General features: G+C 40.8%; 1 protein-coding gene and 1 long non-coding RNA gene across 3 annotated transcripts in view; one reads left to right on the top strand and one right to left on the bottom strand.

The window, feature by feature from the left end:
* The window catches only part of Ance-3 (angiotensin-converting enzyme Ance-3), a 68,216-nt gene extending 49,557 nt beyond the window's left edge, over nt 1-18,659 (bottom strand). Inside the window, exons 1-10 of one of the 2 annotated variants that reach the window (XM_076438860.1) lie at nt 15,032-15,321; nt 12,764-13,003; nt 9,998-10,156; nt 8,606-8,702; nt 6,899-7,042; nt 6,634-6,825; nt 6,278-6,375; nt 4,577-4,746; nt 4,332-4,456; nt 1,845-2,187 (exon numbers count right to left, since the gene is read on the bottom strand). In XM_076438860.1, coding sequence (XP_076294975.1) covers nt 1,845-2,187; nt 4,332-4,456; nt 4,577-4,746; nt 6,278-6,375; nt 6,634-6,825; nt 6,899-7,042; nt 8,606-8,702; nt 9,998-10,156; nt 12,764-13,003; nt 15,032-15,265 — 1,802 coding nt within the window. In that variant the 5' untranslated portion in view covers nt 15,266-15,321. Of the gene's footprint in view, nt 1-1,844; nt 2,188-4,331; nt 4,457-4,576; nt 4,747-6,277; nt 6,376-6,633; nt 6,826-6,898; nt 7,043-8,605; nt 8,703-9,997; nt 10,157-12,763; nt 13,004-15,031; nt 15,322-18,566 lie in introns of those variants that run through there. The other variant, XM_076438861.1, reaches the window with a different exon arrangement.
* LOC143216096 (uncharacterized) lies at nt 16,188-20,146 on the top strand. Its single transcript, XR_013010513.1, has 3 exons — nt 16,188-18,471; nt 18,576-19,012; nt 19,117-20,146. It is a non-coding gene; the product is annotated as an uncharacterized LOC143216096 (long non-coding RNA).
* Nucleotides 20,147-20,277: the final 131 nt, after the last annotated feature.

Consider the following 20,277-nt stretch of genomic DNA (forward strand, 5'->3'; position numbering starts at 1 on the left):
TTCCACACAGTCACTCGCCAAATAGCCCATTACACGCGGTATCGATATCATCTTCCATCGCGCTTTCCGCGATGTTACGGCGACGTTACGCCCGTGACCAGCCGGCTTCCCAGGAAAATTCGAAAGTAAAGTAACGTGCGCGATCCGTAGCGCGCCGATTCCCTCGAATCCGCAAAACGCGGAAGCACGCTCCGCCGTAATTAGCGCAACAAAAACCTGGCCGGTAATTAGCCGCCGATAGGGGAGTGAGAGAGAGGGTAACTTTCATCCGATTCGTGCACACGTAACGCATCCGATCCGATCTTATCGAGGCACCCGAAAAATTCGACGTCCTCGACTTCGGGAGGAAGAAGCTTTCTCCCTTGCTAGCTGCTGACGGAAAGAGATGGTGTAATCTGGAGTGCTTATGTCATTTATCGACGAAATTCGGCAGTACGATTTTATTCCAAATGAAAGTGATATTACAGAGTGAGCGGTACATTCACGTTCAAAAGTCGTTTATGAACGAAATTCGGCAGTCCAATTTTATTGCAAATGAAAGCGACAGGTACAGGTACATCGACGTTCAGAATTATTTGAACCATTGCGCTTAACCACAACTAAATAAATAACCTGCACACTTCAGCATCATAATCTGCATAAAACACTAATTTCTAATTTCGTTAAAAAAAAGTAGCAGTAACCCTATATGAACGATTGCAAGGAATATATTGAGAAGGAATTTGTTCTCGAGAGAAACGCAAAGAGGAAATATTGAAATGGAATTTTATAGTACTTATTTTAAAGCTTGAGGCCGCTTTACGCCTTTTCATACACAGCACAGTAATGTCTCAATTGACGCAAAAAGGCAGAACACGATAAACGCAAAAAAAATATCCCCTCCACTGTAGTAATCTAACCTCGGCTCGGGTATATCGGTGTGAACCACTACTAATTCGACGCGGTGAGTCGCAGTCGTCGACACAGTTCAAAGGCCCGCGTGTCCTCACAATGTAACACAAATATTTAATCTTCTTTATTTTTCATTATTTTTTTTATGGAACTATCAGCAACATATTCCTGGCATTTTTCTAATGAAAAATGATACTAAACACGATATAATTTTAACTGTATTTAGTGGTTTAATTGATGATGAGAGTTTCGAACGCAAGGAAGGACAGCGCATCAGAAAGAAAGAGACTTGATGTCGCATCGACAGTTGCCGTGGTCTCTCTTTTCACGCGCTGTCCTTCTCTACGTTCGGCTCGGCCTTTGGATCCTTCTCTACGTTCGACTCGGCCTTTGAAGCTCAAAAAATAGGCACCCATATGCGATAGATGCGAAGAAATCCCCCGAGGCCTTCGCGTCTATAGAAAATTTACTGTACTATGTGCCGCCAGATCGGGGAAATCGAGGGGAATACAGTTTACCCCCTCTCTGGGTGCTGGAATGGGATAGTGGAGGGGGAAAAGGATGAGAGGAAAAATCGACCAGTCTTGGTCGATTCTGGCGGCACTGCTACGCACAGAATTAGGAACTGTTCGGGTGAAACCAGGATCCAGGATCGCGGTTAACGGAGAACCCGATCCATCGATCTCTCGATCAAGCCAGCAGCCTAGAAAATACTCCCACATTCTTGGCACCGATAGAGCTATTCAAAGTCACTTGACTATTTTATGGCCTTCGCAAAAAATCAATTGGAAAATCATGGTATGCGATCAACGAGCCATAACGTTGAATATTCCAAGTGAAACACAGCTAGTTCCTCGAATTCACGGCGTACGCAAATTCCTTCGAGTCTCTCCGAGCATGCCCGAAGAGAATTCTCCATCGAAATCCCTATAAAAACAGATGAATGTACTCACCGGATGTAGGGAATGTTCGCAGGGATGTGGTACTTGGATCCAGGATCAAAATCGTCTTCGGATCTAAGCACGGGAGGTTTCGTTCCGGCGTATTGTTCCATCAGACGATGCCAATGGCAATTATAGTCCTCTCTGTTGATATAACCGCGGAATACGTCCCACCTCCATCTGTCCATGGCTATGCTGAATGGCAGCATCACCAATTTATCCATCGCCAGGGTGAATAAGTAGTTAATGTCCGCCGTGGACTCGTCGATGTACTTGTTCCCTAATCCCAGAGTCTGCAGATGCTTAGGCGTGGTGACGCTCAGGGCAATTGCCTCGCCCACTGCCTCGTGGAAACCTGCGGCATAATAATCGCCAATTAGAACAATGGAATCGGGTCCAGGGTCTCGGCTGCTTCGGCTAAAAACCGTTGCGAAGCGCCGTTACATAATCGCAAGTGGAATCCGATCGATTATATCACGGGTCCTGGTAATACAAAGCAATGAAGCGTGGTGGGATTACTGTGGACAGCCGCAAGAAAGGCGTACGTTCGCCTAACTCCGCGCGCTACACTTGTATCTGTCAGTCCCCGGCATCGAACGGGGAAAGTAATCGTTAATTAAACGGACGAATTCGATCAGGCTCGCGGAAGCATAAGGCATACAGCTCTTTCACGCCTGATGGGTGAAACATGTGGTAGCCGCCTGTGCTCGCGCAGCCAGTTGCTAAAAACCTGATGATCGTGTAACTTCGTTCGATCAGTTTCGAAACGGCGCAGCAAGAAAACCAGACTCTGTCGTAATTACTGCCTGAAGACCGATGGTAAGAAAAATCATCTGTACCACGCGAAAGAGCGACTGGATTAGCATCTGTCCGCGTGCATAATCGCTTTCTTTTCTTGCGAGGATAAATTCGAGAACGTGGAGGAACTGGCTACACGAATTTCATTAACCTCGTAGCTGCGTAACTGTTTCAAGTGGATCGCGTCCATTTTTCAATGTTCATCCCTTCACTTTATTCGAGAAGAAAGTAGAAACTCATTATTGGAACACTAAAATGTTCTTTTAAATTAGTTCTATTATTTTCCACGGAAAGATCACGGAAAGACCACGGAAAGTCAACCAATGGACTCGTAATGGTATGTTTAGTGTAACGATAGACGTTAGTTGGCATTCGGAAGATTTGTAGTTGCAGTAAGCGGATAAAGGTCGGCAGTTTAATTGTTGTATGGTGCCCAGCAGCGTCTGGGATCGTTTTCGCGGCCCCAGACGAGAGAAATGCACCGTTTACGGCATTCCGTAAAGTGCGTCCGGCAAGGTCGGATGCACCGGTCGAAGATTTGTTCATCTGGTTGCGAACTTCGTCGAGGCGAACGACCGGCGGCCGGCGCGGAACGGTGAAAGCGCGATTATACCATAATAAAAATATTTTAACGATCTCCCGTACGGCCTGTCGAGAGTACTCGCACATCCAGCTCGTACCCGCCGCGAATCCACCTGGAGCGTGTCGCTCTCGCTCTCACTCTCGCTCTCACTCTCGCTTTCATGCTATTACTCGTAAAAGTCTCGCGGCTCGGACCGCCTACCGGAAGTCGGACGGCCACGCTTACGTAACCGGCGAACGTCGTCCGTCGTTTCTTTCACGTGCCAACTACGCTCTGTCCCGATGTTTCCATTAATCCAGGTGTCTTCCCCTTTTAATAAACCACTTTCTGATTTACACACGAACACGGTCTCCAATTAATTCTCCCGGCTTGGCTGATTGTTAGAAAATATGCCGAGACTATTTAACACGTCCGCTTTTTAACGTGCAACCATCGGCTAGCTTCGTAAAAATAATTCACACGGTTCTGTTCTATACTTCATTCTTTGTTCAAATGTGGTTTCTCATAATTTATCTATTTTCGCCAATTTTATTTACGTCATTTAAAAAGCCATTTATTAATAATGTTGGAATTTCTCATCTTCGAAAGTCGAGTGTATCTTCTTTTGTTTTTTTCAGACAAAAAATTAGAGGCTGTTGCTGAATATGTGCTCTATAAAACCCAGTGAAATTTTTCAAAAAATGTCCACAAGTTTTCCTACAAAAAATTCCCAACCCTAAGTCTTGCAGTAACACCTCAATACAAAAATTCAAAAGAACAGTAATCTCGTGAACCACGTGTTAACCGAGAATCCAGCAGACTTCCTTATTGAAACGATAAATTCCCTCTGGAAAAATCGCAGACGGTATTTTCACGCTCTCATACCGCAGCCACTATATTCGAAATGAAACACGAAAAAGAAACTTAATTTGATTTCATTACTAGTCGACGGTAGCCATAAACAATCGGAATGCTTTGCCAGTCTTCCTAGCTTGAAGATCCTGTGAAAATTGATCCGTTATCTCTCGATCGTAGTTTCACCGTTGTGGCGTCGTATTAGCATTATCACGAGGAGCCGACGCACCGGAAGAGTTAATTAAGTCCGAAGAAGCAGGTAGCGGGATTGTAAATCATCGTACCTGGATTAGCGCCGTCCCTGAATTCCCGGGCATGACCACTGTACCGTAAGAAGTACTGAATGTGGGCCATCTCGTGGTGTACCGTGATCAAGTCCTTCATGGTGACCTTGGTACACATCTTGATCCTGCGCGCGAGAACCAGAGCCAATTAAGACGACCATTGGGGGAGGAGAGGAGAGGGGCAGCCAATTATCTCTCGTCGTCTCGCGTGTAAAGGCTCGAGTAATTCGATTGCATGGCGTTACCTGTAATCTATGCGGTTGCAGAAGTCCCATGCGGAAGCTTGGCAGATCAGAGGCCGATCGCCGGGGTCGGTGATTATGCTACCGCCCCAGAACTCCGGTGGCAGCACGCTCAGGTTCAAGGACAGGTAGAACTCTTCTGCTATCCTGAACATCTCGATCGGCGTGTAACCCTGTCATCATTTACGTCAATGTTAATAACTCCTCGTCACTTTTAGGTGAGTCAAAATTAATTCTTTCAAACCAATTCTCAAACACTGGCATTTCAGTATGTTTGGAAAGATCATTTACAGTGAAGGACGAAAATATTCGTACATCTTTTAAAACAGAATAACGTTTTTATAATTGTACCAAACGCGACCTGATTTTTTATAATCAATTAGAAGCATTGGTTTACGAAATGATATGCAAAAAAGATTTTCCAAAAATTATAATTTACAAGGTTACATGCAAAAATAATTAAGGGCCCAAAAAAAAGTTTTAAAAAATGCCTTTTTTATTTTTGCATGTAACCTTGTAAATTATAATTTTTTGAAGTTTTTATTTTGCACATCATTTAGTAAACCAATGCTTCTAATTGATTATGAAAAATCAGACCGTTTGGTACAATTATAAAAAAGTTATTCTGTTTCAAAGGGTAAAAATTACCCTTGCCCAAAATTAAGGTAAAGGCACCAATAGTTGACCAGTTAAGAAAAATTCTCTGCGTGAGAAAATGCGTGATAATGCTGCTTGAATTTCTTGAAAGGCATTTTTGTAAATTCAATAATTGTGTCAGAAGTCGACCATCCTTGAAGACGAAAAAACTACTAATTTACTTGCAACAATTAGTAAAAATTGCAAATAGAAATGAACAGAAGTTAATACTATGTAAAATCTAATTTGGGAATAGAGTTGGTGAATGTTTCGTGGTTTGCTTGTCCTTAATTAATATGTGAAACTATATTTATCACGTCCAGAAACATTATATTTCATGTTTTCCTGAAAAATGGTTAACCACTGATACGAAGTCAATCACTGGTGCCTTTACACCTTCAATAGAAAATTGTAGAAACTCTAACGAAGTGTTCTCACTAATTTCTCTAAAGAATTCAGCTATTTTGTTCCCAAAATTGAATAGACAATTCTACAGATGAATTCTTCAGTACTGAAGCACTTAATCAAACTTGTGTTTCTTTGAAGAATTCAATTCGAATAACAAAATTCTATACGCAAATTCATGAATAAGACATTGAATGAAGAGTTTACGCTTCTCTAATATACTTTTCTAAGAACTTTAATATTCGCCAGAGTCGAATAGAAAACGCAAAGATAAATTCTTGAATATTTCAGCAGTTGATGAAGAGAAAGGCAGTGAAATACATGTAGTAGAATTGAACATGATGAGTTAATTGGATGGGTTTTGCGTGTGCGGATTTCGCCGATTAATAATCCCAAGGGTTCAAAGTTTCGTGTCGGTGCGTAATAAATTCCTCGCTCACAATGAACAATAAAGAGAAAGAAACAAGTGAGCGAAGCGTTTCAGTATTTCTCGAATCTTCTTCCCCTCGTCCTCGTAATGTAGCTTTCGAATAGTTATAACAACATTGTAACGCGTTACTTTCGATTCCACTTGAGAACAATGCTTATAAAGCGAGCTGCATTCATTAGTCTGTCGAAGGCACGTTCTCATGATAACGATTATATAATTTTGCTCCGTGGTACCTGCTGTTGCATTTCCTGCGTCACGTCCAGGTAAATCTTTCCTGGGTATGGCAGTGTCACGTCTATTATGTTCGTCCAGCTCTGGCCCCATATGTTCCCTATAAAAATCCGATTGAGGTACATGAAAAATTGACATCAAATATTTTCTTACACATATTCAGTATTCTAGATTAAAAGTTCACAGTAATTATGTTCTACACAAATTCAGTGTTCTAGATTAAAAGTTGACAGTAAATATTTTCTGAAAATTGACAGCAGATATTTTCTACACAAATTCAGTGTTGCAGATTAAAAATTGATAATGAATATTTTCTACACGAATTCAGTGTTCCAGATTAGAGATTCTAAATTTTCACCGAGAATGTGAGCCGGAAGTGGAGCATGAGCGCCGATCTTCTCAGGTCCATACAGATCCCGCAGCTTCCTTCTGACATACGCATGCAATTCCTCGTATAGTGGTCTGATCATTTCCCACACTTGTTCAACATCCTCCTGGAAGTTTGGACTCTCATAGGGGAACATCCAATATTCAGCTGCGTCCGTGAAATCTGTGAGAAAAATCATTCTCAGCATCTTTCTGTCGAGTTTTTGAAAATGTGATTGAACCATAATGAAACGTACTGTTCAACCTCGCAGCTTCATTGTTCAAGGTAACAAGCTGCTGATAAAGATCCTTAATCCTCATCCCACTGCGTCGCCTCCACTCGGTCCAAACATACTGCAACTCGTCCCAGTTCCTGCTCCTCGACATGATCTGCGAGACATCTACAAAATAGACGTTTCCCTCTCAGTGATCAAGAATGCTGTTTCAATTTCCATCAGACCGCAAACGTCGACCATTCACGCGTCCAAGAAGACGTCGTACCAAATGTATTTTCGCTGGGGATCCGAGGGGAACGAGCGCACGTTCGAGCAGCTTTCACGTTGATCGCGCGATCAATTTGTCTCAACAGACGGTTTCTTGCGACACGTGTGATCTAAGCACCGCTCGGAGCGAGTTACCGCAGCGATTACGGGTTGAATCGACTGTTTCTCGATTCAATACCGCGGGAGGCCACGGAAGCCACCATGTCCACTTTTTTTTTTAGTTCGTTAGGCTCGCTCGTAATGAGATCGAGTTACGGAACACCGATACGGAACTGAATGGGTTTACACTCGGAAAATCGGTTTCCTTTAGACAACTGTCTGGAGCACACCTAATCGGTCGTTATATGCGTCATTCTAGGTGCACCGGATGGATAAAAATAACCAATTAACCCCTTGCTGTAACGTTCTCTTTACAGTTACAGTGATTAACACTAGATCTACCAAGGGGGATCAAAATTACTTGCTCCTGATTTATTCTTATAGAAATATTAAAATTATAAATATGATTTTCTGAGAAATTCTTTTAGTGAACTTCTCTATTCAAGTACATATTTAAACGAAACTAATACGAAATCTAAATAAATGCAATTTCGTCGTTATTATAAGGCAAAGTATGTCAATGGCGTTTAGTGTTCGGTAGTTCTAGTGTTAAAACATCTTCATCTCCAAAAATGTCTTTGAAGAGAAAAGAAAATTTAAACTTCTCGTATGGCTACATTTGAAGGGGTGGATGGATAAAGGCGTCAAGTTTGTTTTCTGTAAAAGACTTTTTAACAGAAGATGTTGTCCTTTTTGGATGAATGAAGACAATTATTATCTTTTTTGTATTAGAGATATTCGTAATCGATTTGTGTTATTATCTTCATTCGTCAAAAAAGGACAACGTACCTCGCTAAAAACTCTTTTACAGAAAACAAACAATTTGTTACTTGACACCTTTATCCATTCACCCCTTCATTTATTCTAATGCTTAAATATTGATTGCAAACCAATGAAATTTTACTTCATTTAAAAAGAAAGGTGTAACATTTATATTCGTTGGACTTTGTTTGAAATCTTCATGACGAGTGCGATTCTTTAAAATACGGCAAGGGGCAGAAGAGGAAAGACAATTTGTATTTACTGACTGTACTGAATAATTTCACACAGCAAAGAAAAACAATTCTCCGAAACGTTTTTCGCAAAAAAGAAATAGTCCTGGTTAAGCAAATACATAAAATTAGCATCGAGATCGCCGCGTTGAATAGATCGCGGACGAAGATAACGGAGGAGGATCCGGCGCGTTAGCTCCGATGCATTTTCATGAACGCGTTCCAACGTAGAATTCCGGTCCGATCTAGCATCGCGATCAGAGAGAGGCGCTTTCTTGCGCGTAACACTCGAACACGATAATTTCCCCGTGAAAATCGGATCGTTACGATTTCGTCCCGGGGATCCAGGTGGAGGGACGTCGATCGTTACCTGGATACAGGCGCAGTCCACACCGGAACGGGTCGTTGTACGCGCAAATGCTAGCCTCGTTGTAGACCGCCAGCATGTCGTTGATCACACGATTGTACTGGAACACACAGAATCGCATAACGATAGTTTAACGATCGTTTCCGTAACAGGGCAAAAAGGATCCGCGAAGTCTGCTCGCTTCCTGCACGCACGCTCGCATTTCTTTTCTCATTATCGCTTCCGTAAGCGTTCCTGCGAGGAAATGTGTTCTCGAAACAAAACGCGCCACTTTTTATGCAGTTTTTTGCACTGTCGAGGTTCGTAGATATCGATAGCAGCGAAACGGAAGCTCAAAGTCGCTGCACAACCGGTAATATAATTCTTCGTTTCGCATTTTCCTGCGCGAACGCTCGATGACTTTAACGCTTGGAAAGCAGTGCGCGTATCAATGATCTCTTTCAAGTGTGATTGATCGTGGATGTAAATTAAATGTTGAATTTTATTTGTACCGTAGATGTTATGGGGTGTCTGCGACGATGGTGGAATACCGTTTCTGATGTTTACACTGCCATAGAAAATGAAGCTTTTTTGAGGTTGAAAAATTGTGGAAAATTAGTTTTATATGAAAATTTTATTAAAAATGAGTAATTTAGGGGCATATTAATTAATTTTATATAAAATTTAATATTATTTAAGAATTTATATGAAATTTTATATGTTTAATATTATTTGAGGGATTAATATTATTCATAGAAATTTTATATAGAATTTAATATTGTTTTAAAATATCATTAAATTAATATGAAATTTTATATATTTAATATTATTTGAGGAATATTAATATTTCGCATTTTCCTGCGCGAGCGCTCGGAGACTTGAACGCGTGGAAAGCTGTGCGCGTGTCAATAAATCCTTTCAAGTGTGATTATCGTAGATGTAAATTAAATTTTACAGTGTGTGCTGTCGAGGAAATAGTATTTCCAATATTTATGAATTAAATTAAACTTTTCCTTCTCTTCTAGACAGCGGATCTTTATGCATTTATGAAGAAATATGGGTGATATATAAAAGAGTATAAGTTTTTAGTAATGTTGCTTTTAATGTAACAAAGTCGTTAAGGGATGAAATTAATTTTTATGTTATCCCTGCTTCCCACAATCAATGCAAAACATTTTTATTTTGCATAAAGATCCGCTGTCTATTTAATCACACATCGGTACAAATTACATTGAATCGACACAGATTACGGCAAAGATCTTATTACGTTAATTTTCTCTGTCTTCCGTTACACTTTCGCGAGCATTCCTAATTGAATGTTCACGCGATCGAAGCACCGAGGAGTGCAGAAAGCCGCCGGTGTATGAAACGTAAATATAAATAAGGGATTGTGTAATTTCAAAACATTATCGTTACCCTGTCCAACTGGTCCGGCGGAAGTGCAGGAGGCCCCACCACCGACAAGTACCTCAAACGTCGTCTCGTCAATGGATCTCGGATGTTGTTCATGTCGATCCTCGAGATCAACAACCAAGCCTGGTTCTGGAAGTCCGCATAGACCCTCTGCGCCTCCAACTAAAAAGAAAATTCACCGCTCGCGTCGTAACACCGATTTATTAATGGTAAAGCTCCGCGGTGACTATATGGGTCGGAAACATGTTCTTCTGGGGTAAAGCAATCAGCTGTAAGGTGAGCACCGGTGCGGAACTGGTTGCAAATCGTCGAACGACGGGTTTACCGTTACCGATAAAACGTATCTATGTTTCTTCCTCGAGATAGAAGCCTGGCGAAAGGAAGTGCTTTGGAAAGTGCAAGGAACACTGCAACATAGTAACGTGGAAACACTTTCCATATCACTTGGAGTATTTTCTCAAGAAATGGAAATAATTGTCAGTCCTTCCCGAAGTCTGGAAGTTGAATGTCGTCTGCAGGAATTGAACGATTCAGCAGCAGGATGTGTCGATTGCTAATCACGGCTTTCAGTTGACAACACCAGCTGAATATTTAATAGAGGGTGATTCATGGGCTGCAATTTAACTGTCGGCTGTGTCATTAAATGGTGGATTCAGTCGTACTCTGTTTCATCGAGTTACGATCTCGACAAAATTCTGTATTCAAGGTGTTAAGTTTAAGATGTATTGATGCTCTCGGCGCACTGGTTCGATCAATTTTTACTTCAAAGCAATTTTCGCAATTTATCAAATTCAAATTTCGACGTTTCGGTCTATGTCTAGATCATTTTCAAGAAATTAATAATTGCGCCTGTAAATTACTATGAGTAATTATGCGTAACAAATTTCATAATTAGATATTCAATGTTTAATTAACTGATGTCAGTATTCAGTACAATATTATTTTGTTTAATAATTTACAGACGCAATTATTAATTTCTTGAAAATGATCTAAACATAGATCGGAACGTCAAAATTTGAATTTGATAAATAGCAAAATTGCTTTTAAGTAAAAATTGATCGAACCAGTACGCCGAGAGCATCAACACATCTTGTATCAACAAATATACGATCGATAGAAGGGAAGAGTTAAGTTTAAGGTGATAAAACTGGAATATTGGAAAGAAGCCAAAATTTTACTGGGCTTGTAAAACACCTCAAGGTACCATTATTGGGTTAATTACGCTGTTGCATCGTTTGTGACTTGCAGATTTGTTAAATATTGCTACAGAATTAACTTTAACCAATTCTGATTGACTCAATTATTGATTCGAGCTTGATTAAGACGGGGTTCCTTTTAAGGGTCGTTATTAGGACGAGGACTGCAGCGAAACGATGCTGGATAAACGTGATATTTGTTGGACTTTGCTTGAAATCTTCATCACTAGTCACATTCGTGACATCTTATTCATCCTGAATATTTTGACAGAAGAGGAGAGACAATTTGTATTTACTGAATGTTGTAGAAGCTTGATTAAAACGAGGTGCCCTTCAAGGGACATTATTAGGATGAGGTTTACGGTAAAACGAGGCTGGATAAACGTGATATTAAGTAACACGAAGGAATCCTCGGAGGGTGGGGTGTCTTACGGAACGAAAAAGGCAGAAACGAGGCACAACGATTGTCATTAGCATCACGCGACCCGCTCCGCGGATTTCGCGTTGAAGGCTGAAAATTTCCGTTCTCGTCAGATGGCTGGATATGCTCGGTTACGAAATCGTTCGGGACGTCGTCACAATGGCACTAGCTGGGAACATTTCCCGCGGAGGTGTTCGGCCTCTTCGCGGACAATAATAAAGGCCGAGCCGAGACGGAGAAATCCACCTCGCACGCGAAATCGCGATTCCTGGAGGATAGATCCGCGACGTTCGACGGTCCCACGGGCCGATTCGTAGAGGAGGTCGAGGTCTCGCCATCGGGACACGTCGAACAACATTTACGACGTCACAGCAACAATTAAACAACAATTTCTCATCCCTCGGCCCATCCCGATTGCCATTCTTCCCCTTAAACCTAGCTACAAGCTGAAAATCGGAAGGTTAGGCCAGGTTTAAGGGTGATTTTAAAGTAGATAAAAATTTTGTTGTACTCTTCATTTGTTGTAATGAAGCTAATTTATGATGCTAATTTGTTTTAACAGACAAAGCTTAATTTTCTTTGGGTAAAAAACCATAATGGTCAACCTCGAATGCCTCCAAAAATTGTCTGAATAAAGAGTAAGAAAATTTGATAACAAGATTAATAAACAGAGACTAACAACATTTTTAAAAAATTATCTAAAGAAGCTGATACAACGAATGAAGCTTCTATGTATTCGATGTAACTGTTCTTTGATAAAACCTTTGTGAACTCTTCATTTTTATACAATAAGACCTGCTAATTTGTTTGATCAGACAAAGCTTAATTTTCTTTGGAGAAAATCATAATGGTCAGCCTCGAATGCCACCATAAATGATGACAAGATTAATAAATAGAGACTATCAACATTTCTAAAAAATTATCTAAAGAAGTTGATACAACGAGGCTTCAATGTATTCTAAGTAACTGTTATTTGATGTGCCAAGCGTATCTTCAGAGAAAACTGTAGCGATAACTGGTGTGTGGGCCATTTTTCGGCTATCGCGGCCCACAGCGCACATGCGGGCATTTCGGCCAGCGATTTTGATAGAAACCGCTATTGCCTCGTGCACTGATGGAATTACAAGAAGGACGAATAAATTTCATACTAACCGCCTGCAGCTGGGTGTATTCGTTCACGTCCGTTTCGTATTGCCACTGTGCAGCGACGTTCGCGCTGCATCTTTCTGTCCCCAGGAAGTCTAGTCTCGCTAGAATATCCTCAATCTCGGATTCATTCGGTGGATATGCTCTGCCATTGTTGTTTCTAGGGTCTGATTGTAGAGGAGGCAGATCCAGTTGACCGGAAGTTACGGAGAATAATGCCAGAAGGAGCAGCAAGGTTGACATCGTCTGAAAGAAACGATTTCGATCGATTAATCCACGTGTTCCAGAATGTTCAATTTCCGAAGAATGTAACGAGGAAAGTTTCTGATCGAAGAATAATGCCAGAAGGAGCAGCAAGGTTGACATCGTCTGAAAGAAACGATTTGGATCGATGAATCCACGTGTCCCACGATTTTCAATTTGCGAAGAAAACTGTAACGAGGACAGTTTCCGATCGACAGGCAAAATGCTCGAAGTTTGGTAGCAATGTTGCTTAGATAATGGTAAGAGTATCGGTTGGAAGAAATTGCGGGCCACTTAGTATAACGAGAACACCGGTCAATTTAACAACCGAGGCAATTACCGAGGCTCCAACCGAGAGGAGCAATATTGTTTTTCATAAATCATGCCACGGCTTCGCGAGCAATGCGTTTACGTGCAATTCATTTGTTGACTTCACGGTCACGTGTTACGTCTTCGCCGTTACGTATATGTATTTCCTCGCAGCATGAGAGGCTATTCATGCGCGGCAGTAGGTCATCCGCGATCGCCGCAAGATCCTGCGACCTTGAACGTTCGATAGTCGACTCCTGATCGCGATACACGTGAAACAGAGGCGTGAGAAACGATAGTTTACGAGCGGCCTCGCGATGATTCGCGAGAGCGTCACGCCCCGCGGCTACCCTCCCGAAGCAAAATTCAAGGCGAATAAGCAGGTTAGTATCATGTATAAATATAGCAGGATAGCATTGACAAACACGAGAGATTTGTCCAAGCCTCGAAGAAACTCAACCCCTTTCAGAATCATCAAATGGTTACAGGTTGCTGCTATTTAGCTACTCCGATCTCTACTTCTTCGTTATCTTACACAATCTCTCCGAACATATAAGAACGATTGAGGACAATTCTAGAAGAAACTTGATCGATTGTAATTCAAGGAAGTCTATATAATACTTGAAGCGTAAAAGATGTGTTAAATTGTTAATGAATGTATCTGTCTCCACCCTTGAAGCAATTCCTAGAGGCTCAGAAGAAGCTCACAGATTTCTTTAACGACCCTTAGAACTACAACATTCACACTCAAGAGGAACCAGCTCACGTTACAAACAAATTCACCAGTCCATTTATATCAGTCCCTAAATACGTACAATACAAAAGTCCCTAATAATCCATGCAATACTTCAAGTGTAAAGATGCGAGGAATTGTTAATGCATACATAAGTCTCCACCCTCGATCAAATCCTAGAGGTTCAATTAAAAGCTCACAGATCTCTTCAACAACCCTTAGACCTCCATCTCGAAGACTCACACTCAAGAGGAACCAACTCGCATTACAAACACATTTACCAGTCCATTTAATATACCATACAAGATGCGAGGAATTGTAAATGAATATATCAGCCTCCACCCTCGAAGCAATTGCTAGAGGTTCATAAGAAACTCACAGATCTCTTCAACAACCCTTAGAATTCCAAGATTCACACTCAAGAGGAACCAGCTCACATTACAAAGGAAAGTCCATTTAATATACCATACAAGATGCGAGGAATTGTAAATTCATATATCAGTCTCCACCCTCGAAGCAATTCCTAGAGCTTCGCAAGAAGCTCACAGACCTCTTCACCACCCCTTAAACTCCAAGATTCACACTCAAGAGGAACCAGCCCACATTACAAACAACTGCAGTCCCTTTATATCAGTCCCTTAATACATGCAATACTTAATACATACAATAAGATGCGAGGAATTGTAAATGGATATATCAGTCTCCACCCTCGAAGCAACTCCTAGAGATTCGCAAGAAGCTCACAGATCTCTTCAACAACCCTTAGAACTCCAAGATTCACACTCAAGAGGAACCAGCTCACATTACAAACAAATTCACCAGTCCATTTATATCAGTCCCTTCGAAATCGCGCCTTGCAACGTTGCGTCCGCGCACTTTCACCCCCAACGAGGATCCACGAAGACACCAACCCTCCTCCTCCAATTGCCAATTGACCCGAAGTCGCCTCAAGTCAGTCAAAAGATGATCGTTCAATGAGGATGACTTACAAATCCTCCAAACCCCAGGTCCACCCCGAAAAATCGTCGAACGAGCTCCACCATCGGATTGTGCTGGATCCTCGATCCTGGATCGATCTCAGCTGGTGTCAACGATGCACGACGAAACGCGACGACGAGTGACGAGCTACCGTATCGTTCTGGAGTCGCTAAAAGCCTCGTGGCTGACGGCAAGTGTACATTTATCCCTGCGAAGCAGTTCGAACGCGACCACGAGGAGGTCATCCGTAGCGAGAGGTGGGGGCACGTGCACACCTCGGTGTCGTCGTTGCTTTGACAAAATACCGCTGCGTGGGAGGACCTTAAAAGGAAGGGAAACGCCGGGAAAATGACAACGAAAAGGCCCGTTTCAATTACTATATCCGACTTTTGCGGGACAATCGATCTCAATGAAAGAGGTACTTAATTTGTCGGGTTGGAGAACGATTGACCTTGGGTCTGCATTTGTTTAGAGTGAAACGTGGTTCATTGATAAGCGCTCCTTCCATCACAGCAGCTGATTAATTAACCCTTTGCACTCCTTTGTCGAGTGTGACTCGACATCGGAGAAAGAAAAATGTAAACGAAACGTGTTTTTATATGTACTTGGCTCTCCCTTTATTTATTAAAGTCGTATTTTTTAGTTAAAAACAAATATGAATTATTAGGTTGTAAAGAAAGAAATGCGGGATTTTTGTTCCTCTGTTTTAATTTTTAATTGCAATTTTCTACCAATAAATATTTACCTTAATTTAATGACTTACATATGTCATTTTAAAGCTTGTTTTACGCTCTATTTAATCATGCTTTTGATATTTAATTTTATTCAAATTTTTATTAAATAATTTGGCTTTTAGTTATTTTCGCATTATTTTGACTCGGAATATCAACGAATTATATTTTTAAATAACATTAAATTCTCTGTAAAATTAATTTTAATACTATTCCCCTCAATAATGTTAAAATAAATTCTCATAATAATTTAATGTTACTATTAAACAATATTAAATTTTCTATAAAGTTAACTTTCATATTATTGTTTTTATTAAAACAATTTTAATAAAATTGTTTTTTTATGTGAGTTATAACACTTTAAAAACATACATTTAATCCTGCATTTCTTTCATTACAACCTAATACAACAAAGTTTGAGAACTATATTCAATATAATTAGTAAACGAAAAAGTCTTTAAAATAAGTAGGAGTCAAGAAACTATCCTTTAAAGTAATTTTCAAATGAAACAGTTAAAATAGTAAGGAGCAGTTGGCTACAAAATTGAAAAATAATTCGGAGTGCAAATGGTTAACGCTACACCTACCGACCATCAAAAGTGACTGATGTGTATTGTATTATAAAAATAACAAGATTAAAAGTTATATTTTGTGCGATTTCTACTATAATGTATACTGGCATAAAAAATGTATTAGAGTGAAAAAATTAATTATATCTATAGGAGTTGGAACGAAATACCTTCATGTGTGAGTAGGGGCAAGCAAAAGACACGAAATAAGAAATAGGTCGCGTAGTAGGCAAATCGAGGGCCATCCAGCCATCCACCCATTGCGAAACTCAAACTCTCACGTTGACAAGCGTCGGGCTCGTCGCAGACCCTCTCAATGAGCTTCATTGTCTGCTAGCGAACGTACACGTCGTTTACATCTTGTAACGGTTTACTAATTTTCCTCTTGATCTCGAAAACCGACCCAGATAAAGTAATCCCCCTCTCCAGTAGATTAATCTCAGTATTAGGTCATTTATCATCCCCTAACTGTTCTGAAACTTATCCAATCTCAAGAACCTATCAAGAGCCATTCGAAAAACTTCGTGAATGAAATTGTTGAGAAGTCCTCAACCGTGGATTTAACAAGAAGTAAAAAATGGCCGGTTGAGAATCGTCAGATTTGCATGCGAGGCGATCAGAAATTACACATCGTTTATATCTTGTAACGGTTTACTAAATTTCCTCTTGGTCTCGAAAACCTAACCTAGATAAAGTAATTCCCCTCTCCAGTAGATTAATCTCAGTATTAGGTCATTTACCATCCCCTAACTGTTCTCAAAACCATCCAATCTCAAGAACCTGTCAAGGGCCATTCGAAAAATTTGTTGATTCGTGAATGAAATTGTTGAGAAGTCCTCAACCGTGGATTTAACAAGAAATAAAAAATGGCCGGCTAAGAATCGTCAGATTTGCATGCGAGACGATCAGAAATTCCGCGTAGGCAAAAAGAAAAAGATATAACCGACGGGATGAGTAATCCACGTCCGTTCGTCTAATTGCGTAATTATCTTTCAGAGGTAGCCTCATCGATGCTTCCTGCTTCGCCTAGGCCGTCCGAGTGTCCTGAGAATTCAAGCGCCATTGTGTCACCGTGGTTCTTTAATTCAATCCATGATTCATAATTTTGCAAGTTTTAATCACCTGGGAATCTAGCCAGCGAAATACGAAAATTGCACACGTCGTCGGTGGTCATTGTTCGAATGAACCACCGAACGATCATCTTGTTTCAATGATTCACGCTGGAAGATTCACCTGTGACGTATCAAGTTGAAAGATCAACCGATAAAGATGCTATCTCGATGCTCGATATTTTTTCTCGTCGAAGTGGTCGATTTTTCATAGAATTCCGCGAGAGGACAACCGTGGGAAAGAGATCAAAGGAATCAAAGATCAATATGCACCGCGAAGACTCGTCCAAGGTGATCGCAGCGGTTTTCATCGATCACGGAACGCGTTTGTAACACTCGCGAGAGTGATGCATAACAACAGTGACTAAACGCGGCTCATTCATCGCACTGGAAAATCATAAACAACCGCGCCCTGTGCTGACCAGTGCTGACGGGGTATAGTCTCACGATGATCTGGAACGCGTGCATACGTGACTGCATTCGCACTCAGTCATTCCGGTTAACCTCACATTTTCCACAACGATTTTGCGACAAAAATAAACAGATCGAACACGAGAAAATGTACTGCTTTTCAGTTCCTCCAGGAATTATCATTTCAAAAACCATAAAACAAACCATGAATTGTAAGCCGTTTGTCTGTATGCAGCCACATGGAAATGAATTTCTGCATGTCAAACATCTGGCTGATTTATGAAGGTTAGTTTTAGTAGAACTGCTTGTACCTCGGACTATTTCGAACCAAGATAACAACGTCTTTAAGTAAACAATAAATTAACGTCTACATATCAATTCTAGCATCTTGCATATTTTTGTAAGATTATGGTCTTAAGCCAGAATGACTGAGTGCATCGCACTTCCATTTTCCATAATGATTTTCCGGCAAAAATAAACAGATCGAACACGAGAAAATGTACTGTTTTTCAGTTCCTCCAAGATTATCATTTCAAATACCATGAAACAATCTGTATTGTAAGTAGTCCGTCTGTATGCAGCCGCATGGAAATGCATTTCTGCATGTCAAACATCTGGCTGATTTATGAAGGTTAGTTTTAGTAGAACGTGCCTGTGCCTCAGACAATTTCGAAACAAGACAACAACGTCTTTTAGTAAACAATGAATTAACTTCTATTTACGTACCAATTCTAGCTTCTAGCAAACCAGAATGACTGAGTCCGTCTGTATGCAGCCACATGGAAATGAATTTCTGCATGTCAAACATTTGGCTGATTTATGAAGATTAGTTTTAGTAGAACGTGCTTGTGCCTCGGACTATTTCGAACCAAGATAGCAACGTCTTTAAGTAAACAATGAATTAACGTCTACATATCAATTCTAGCATCTTGCATATTTTTGTAAGATTATGGTCTTAAGCCAGAATGACTGAGTGCATCGCACTTCCATTTTCCATAATGATTTTCCGGCAAAAATAAACAGATCGAACACGAGAAAATGTACTGTTTTTCAGTTCCTCCAAGATTATCATTTCAAATACCATGAAACAATCTGTATTGTAAGTAGTCCGTCTGTATGCAGCCGCATGGAAATGCATTTCTGCATGTCAAACATCTGGCTGATTTATGAAGGTTAGTTTTAGTAGAACGTGCCTGTGCCTCAGACAATTTCGAAACAAGACAACAACGTCTTTTAGTAAACAATGAATTAACTTCTATTTACGTACCAATTCTAGCTTCTAGCAAACCAGAATGACTGAGTCCGTCTGTATGCAGCCACATGGAAATGAATTTCTGCATGTCAAACATTTGGCTGATTTATGAAGATTAGTTTTAGTAGAACGTGCTTGTGCCTCAGACAATTTCAAACTAGGACAACAACGTCTTTAACTAAACAATGGATTAACGTCTACATATCAATTCTAGCATCCAGCATGTTGTTTAAAAATTGACAAATCAAGATCCTCTGAAGTTCTGAACAGCAAGAGACGGAGAAGAGTTGGCCAGGTTTGCGAAACGAGTACTTAAAAACGAATTCGGAGGAGCAATTGCGCGACCGCCTCTAATTGCCCCGTTCGTCGTACGACGAAATTGAATTAACACTGAGAAGGACACGGCGAATCCAGGTTTCAATGCCGCGCACAAAAAGCCGAAGCCACGTCTCGTACGCAATCGGTCTTGACGTTAAAAGCGCGCCCCGTGTTCTCCCAGCGAGCAACTTCGACAATGCTAATCCCATCGGGAGATAATGGGTGCACGGGTCCCACGTACCGGCCGCAATTCTGGGTTCAAGTACGCGAACGTTTACGCGACTCAGCCGTGCGTTGCTTCGGCCTTTTTGCGAGCTGTTCCACGAGATAACGAAAACAACTGTCTCCGGCAATCTACGATCTCTTCCGATTCTTTGCAGTTGTCACTTTCACGAAAAGTTGTCGTCAGCAAGATGACCAGATTTTCTGTCTTATAATTAGACAGTGGGTATTTATGCAAAATAAACATTTTCTATCTGAATCGCAATAAACTGGAATGAAATGGAGATTTTTTTCTGTCTTAAACCTTTGCACTCCTTTTTCGAAGGTGACTCGACATCAGAGAAAGAAAAATGGTTTTTTATATGTATTTTGTTCTTTCTTTATTTAATTTCTAACAAATATAAATTACAACAAAGTTTGAAAATTATATTTACAGTAAATCCTCTATAAGCGCAACAGCCTCGGGGGGATTCGTTTGCATTTATCGTAGATAGACACTATTTTTTTGAGCTTCAAAGGCTGAGCCGAACGTAGAGAAGGACAGCGGCCGAAGCGACTGCGACTCTCCGCGTCCCTTTCTTTCCCATACGCTGTCCTTCCTTGCGCCCGAAACGTTCATCGTCAATTAAACCACTAAATACAGTT

The sequence above is a fragment of the Lasioglossum baleicum genome, chromosome 15 (genome assembly GCF_051020765.1).
Source record: "Lasioglossum baleicum chromosome 15, iyLasBale1, whole genome shotgun sequence".
NCBI lineage: Eukaryota > Metazoa > Arthropoda > Insecta > Hymenoptera > Halictidae > Lasioglossum > Lasioglossum baleicum.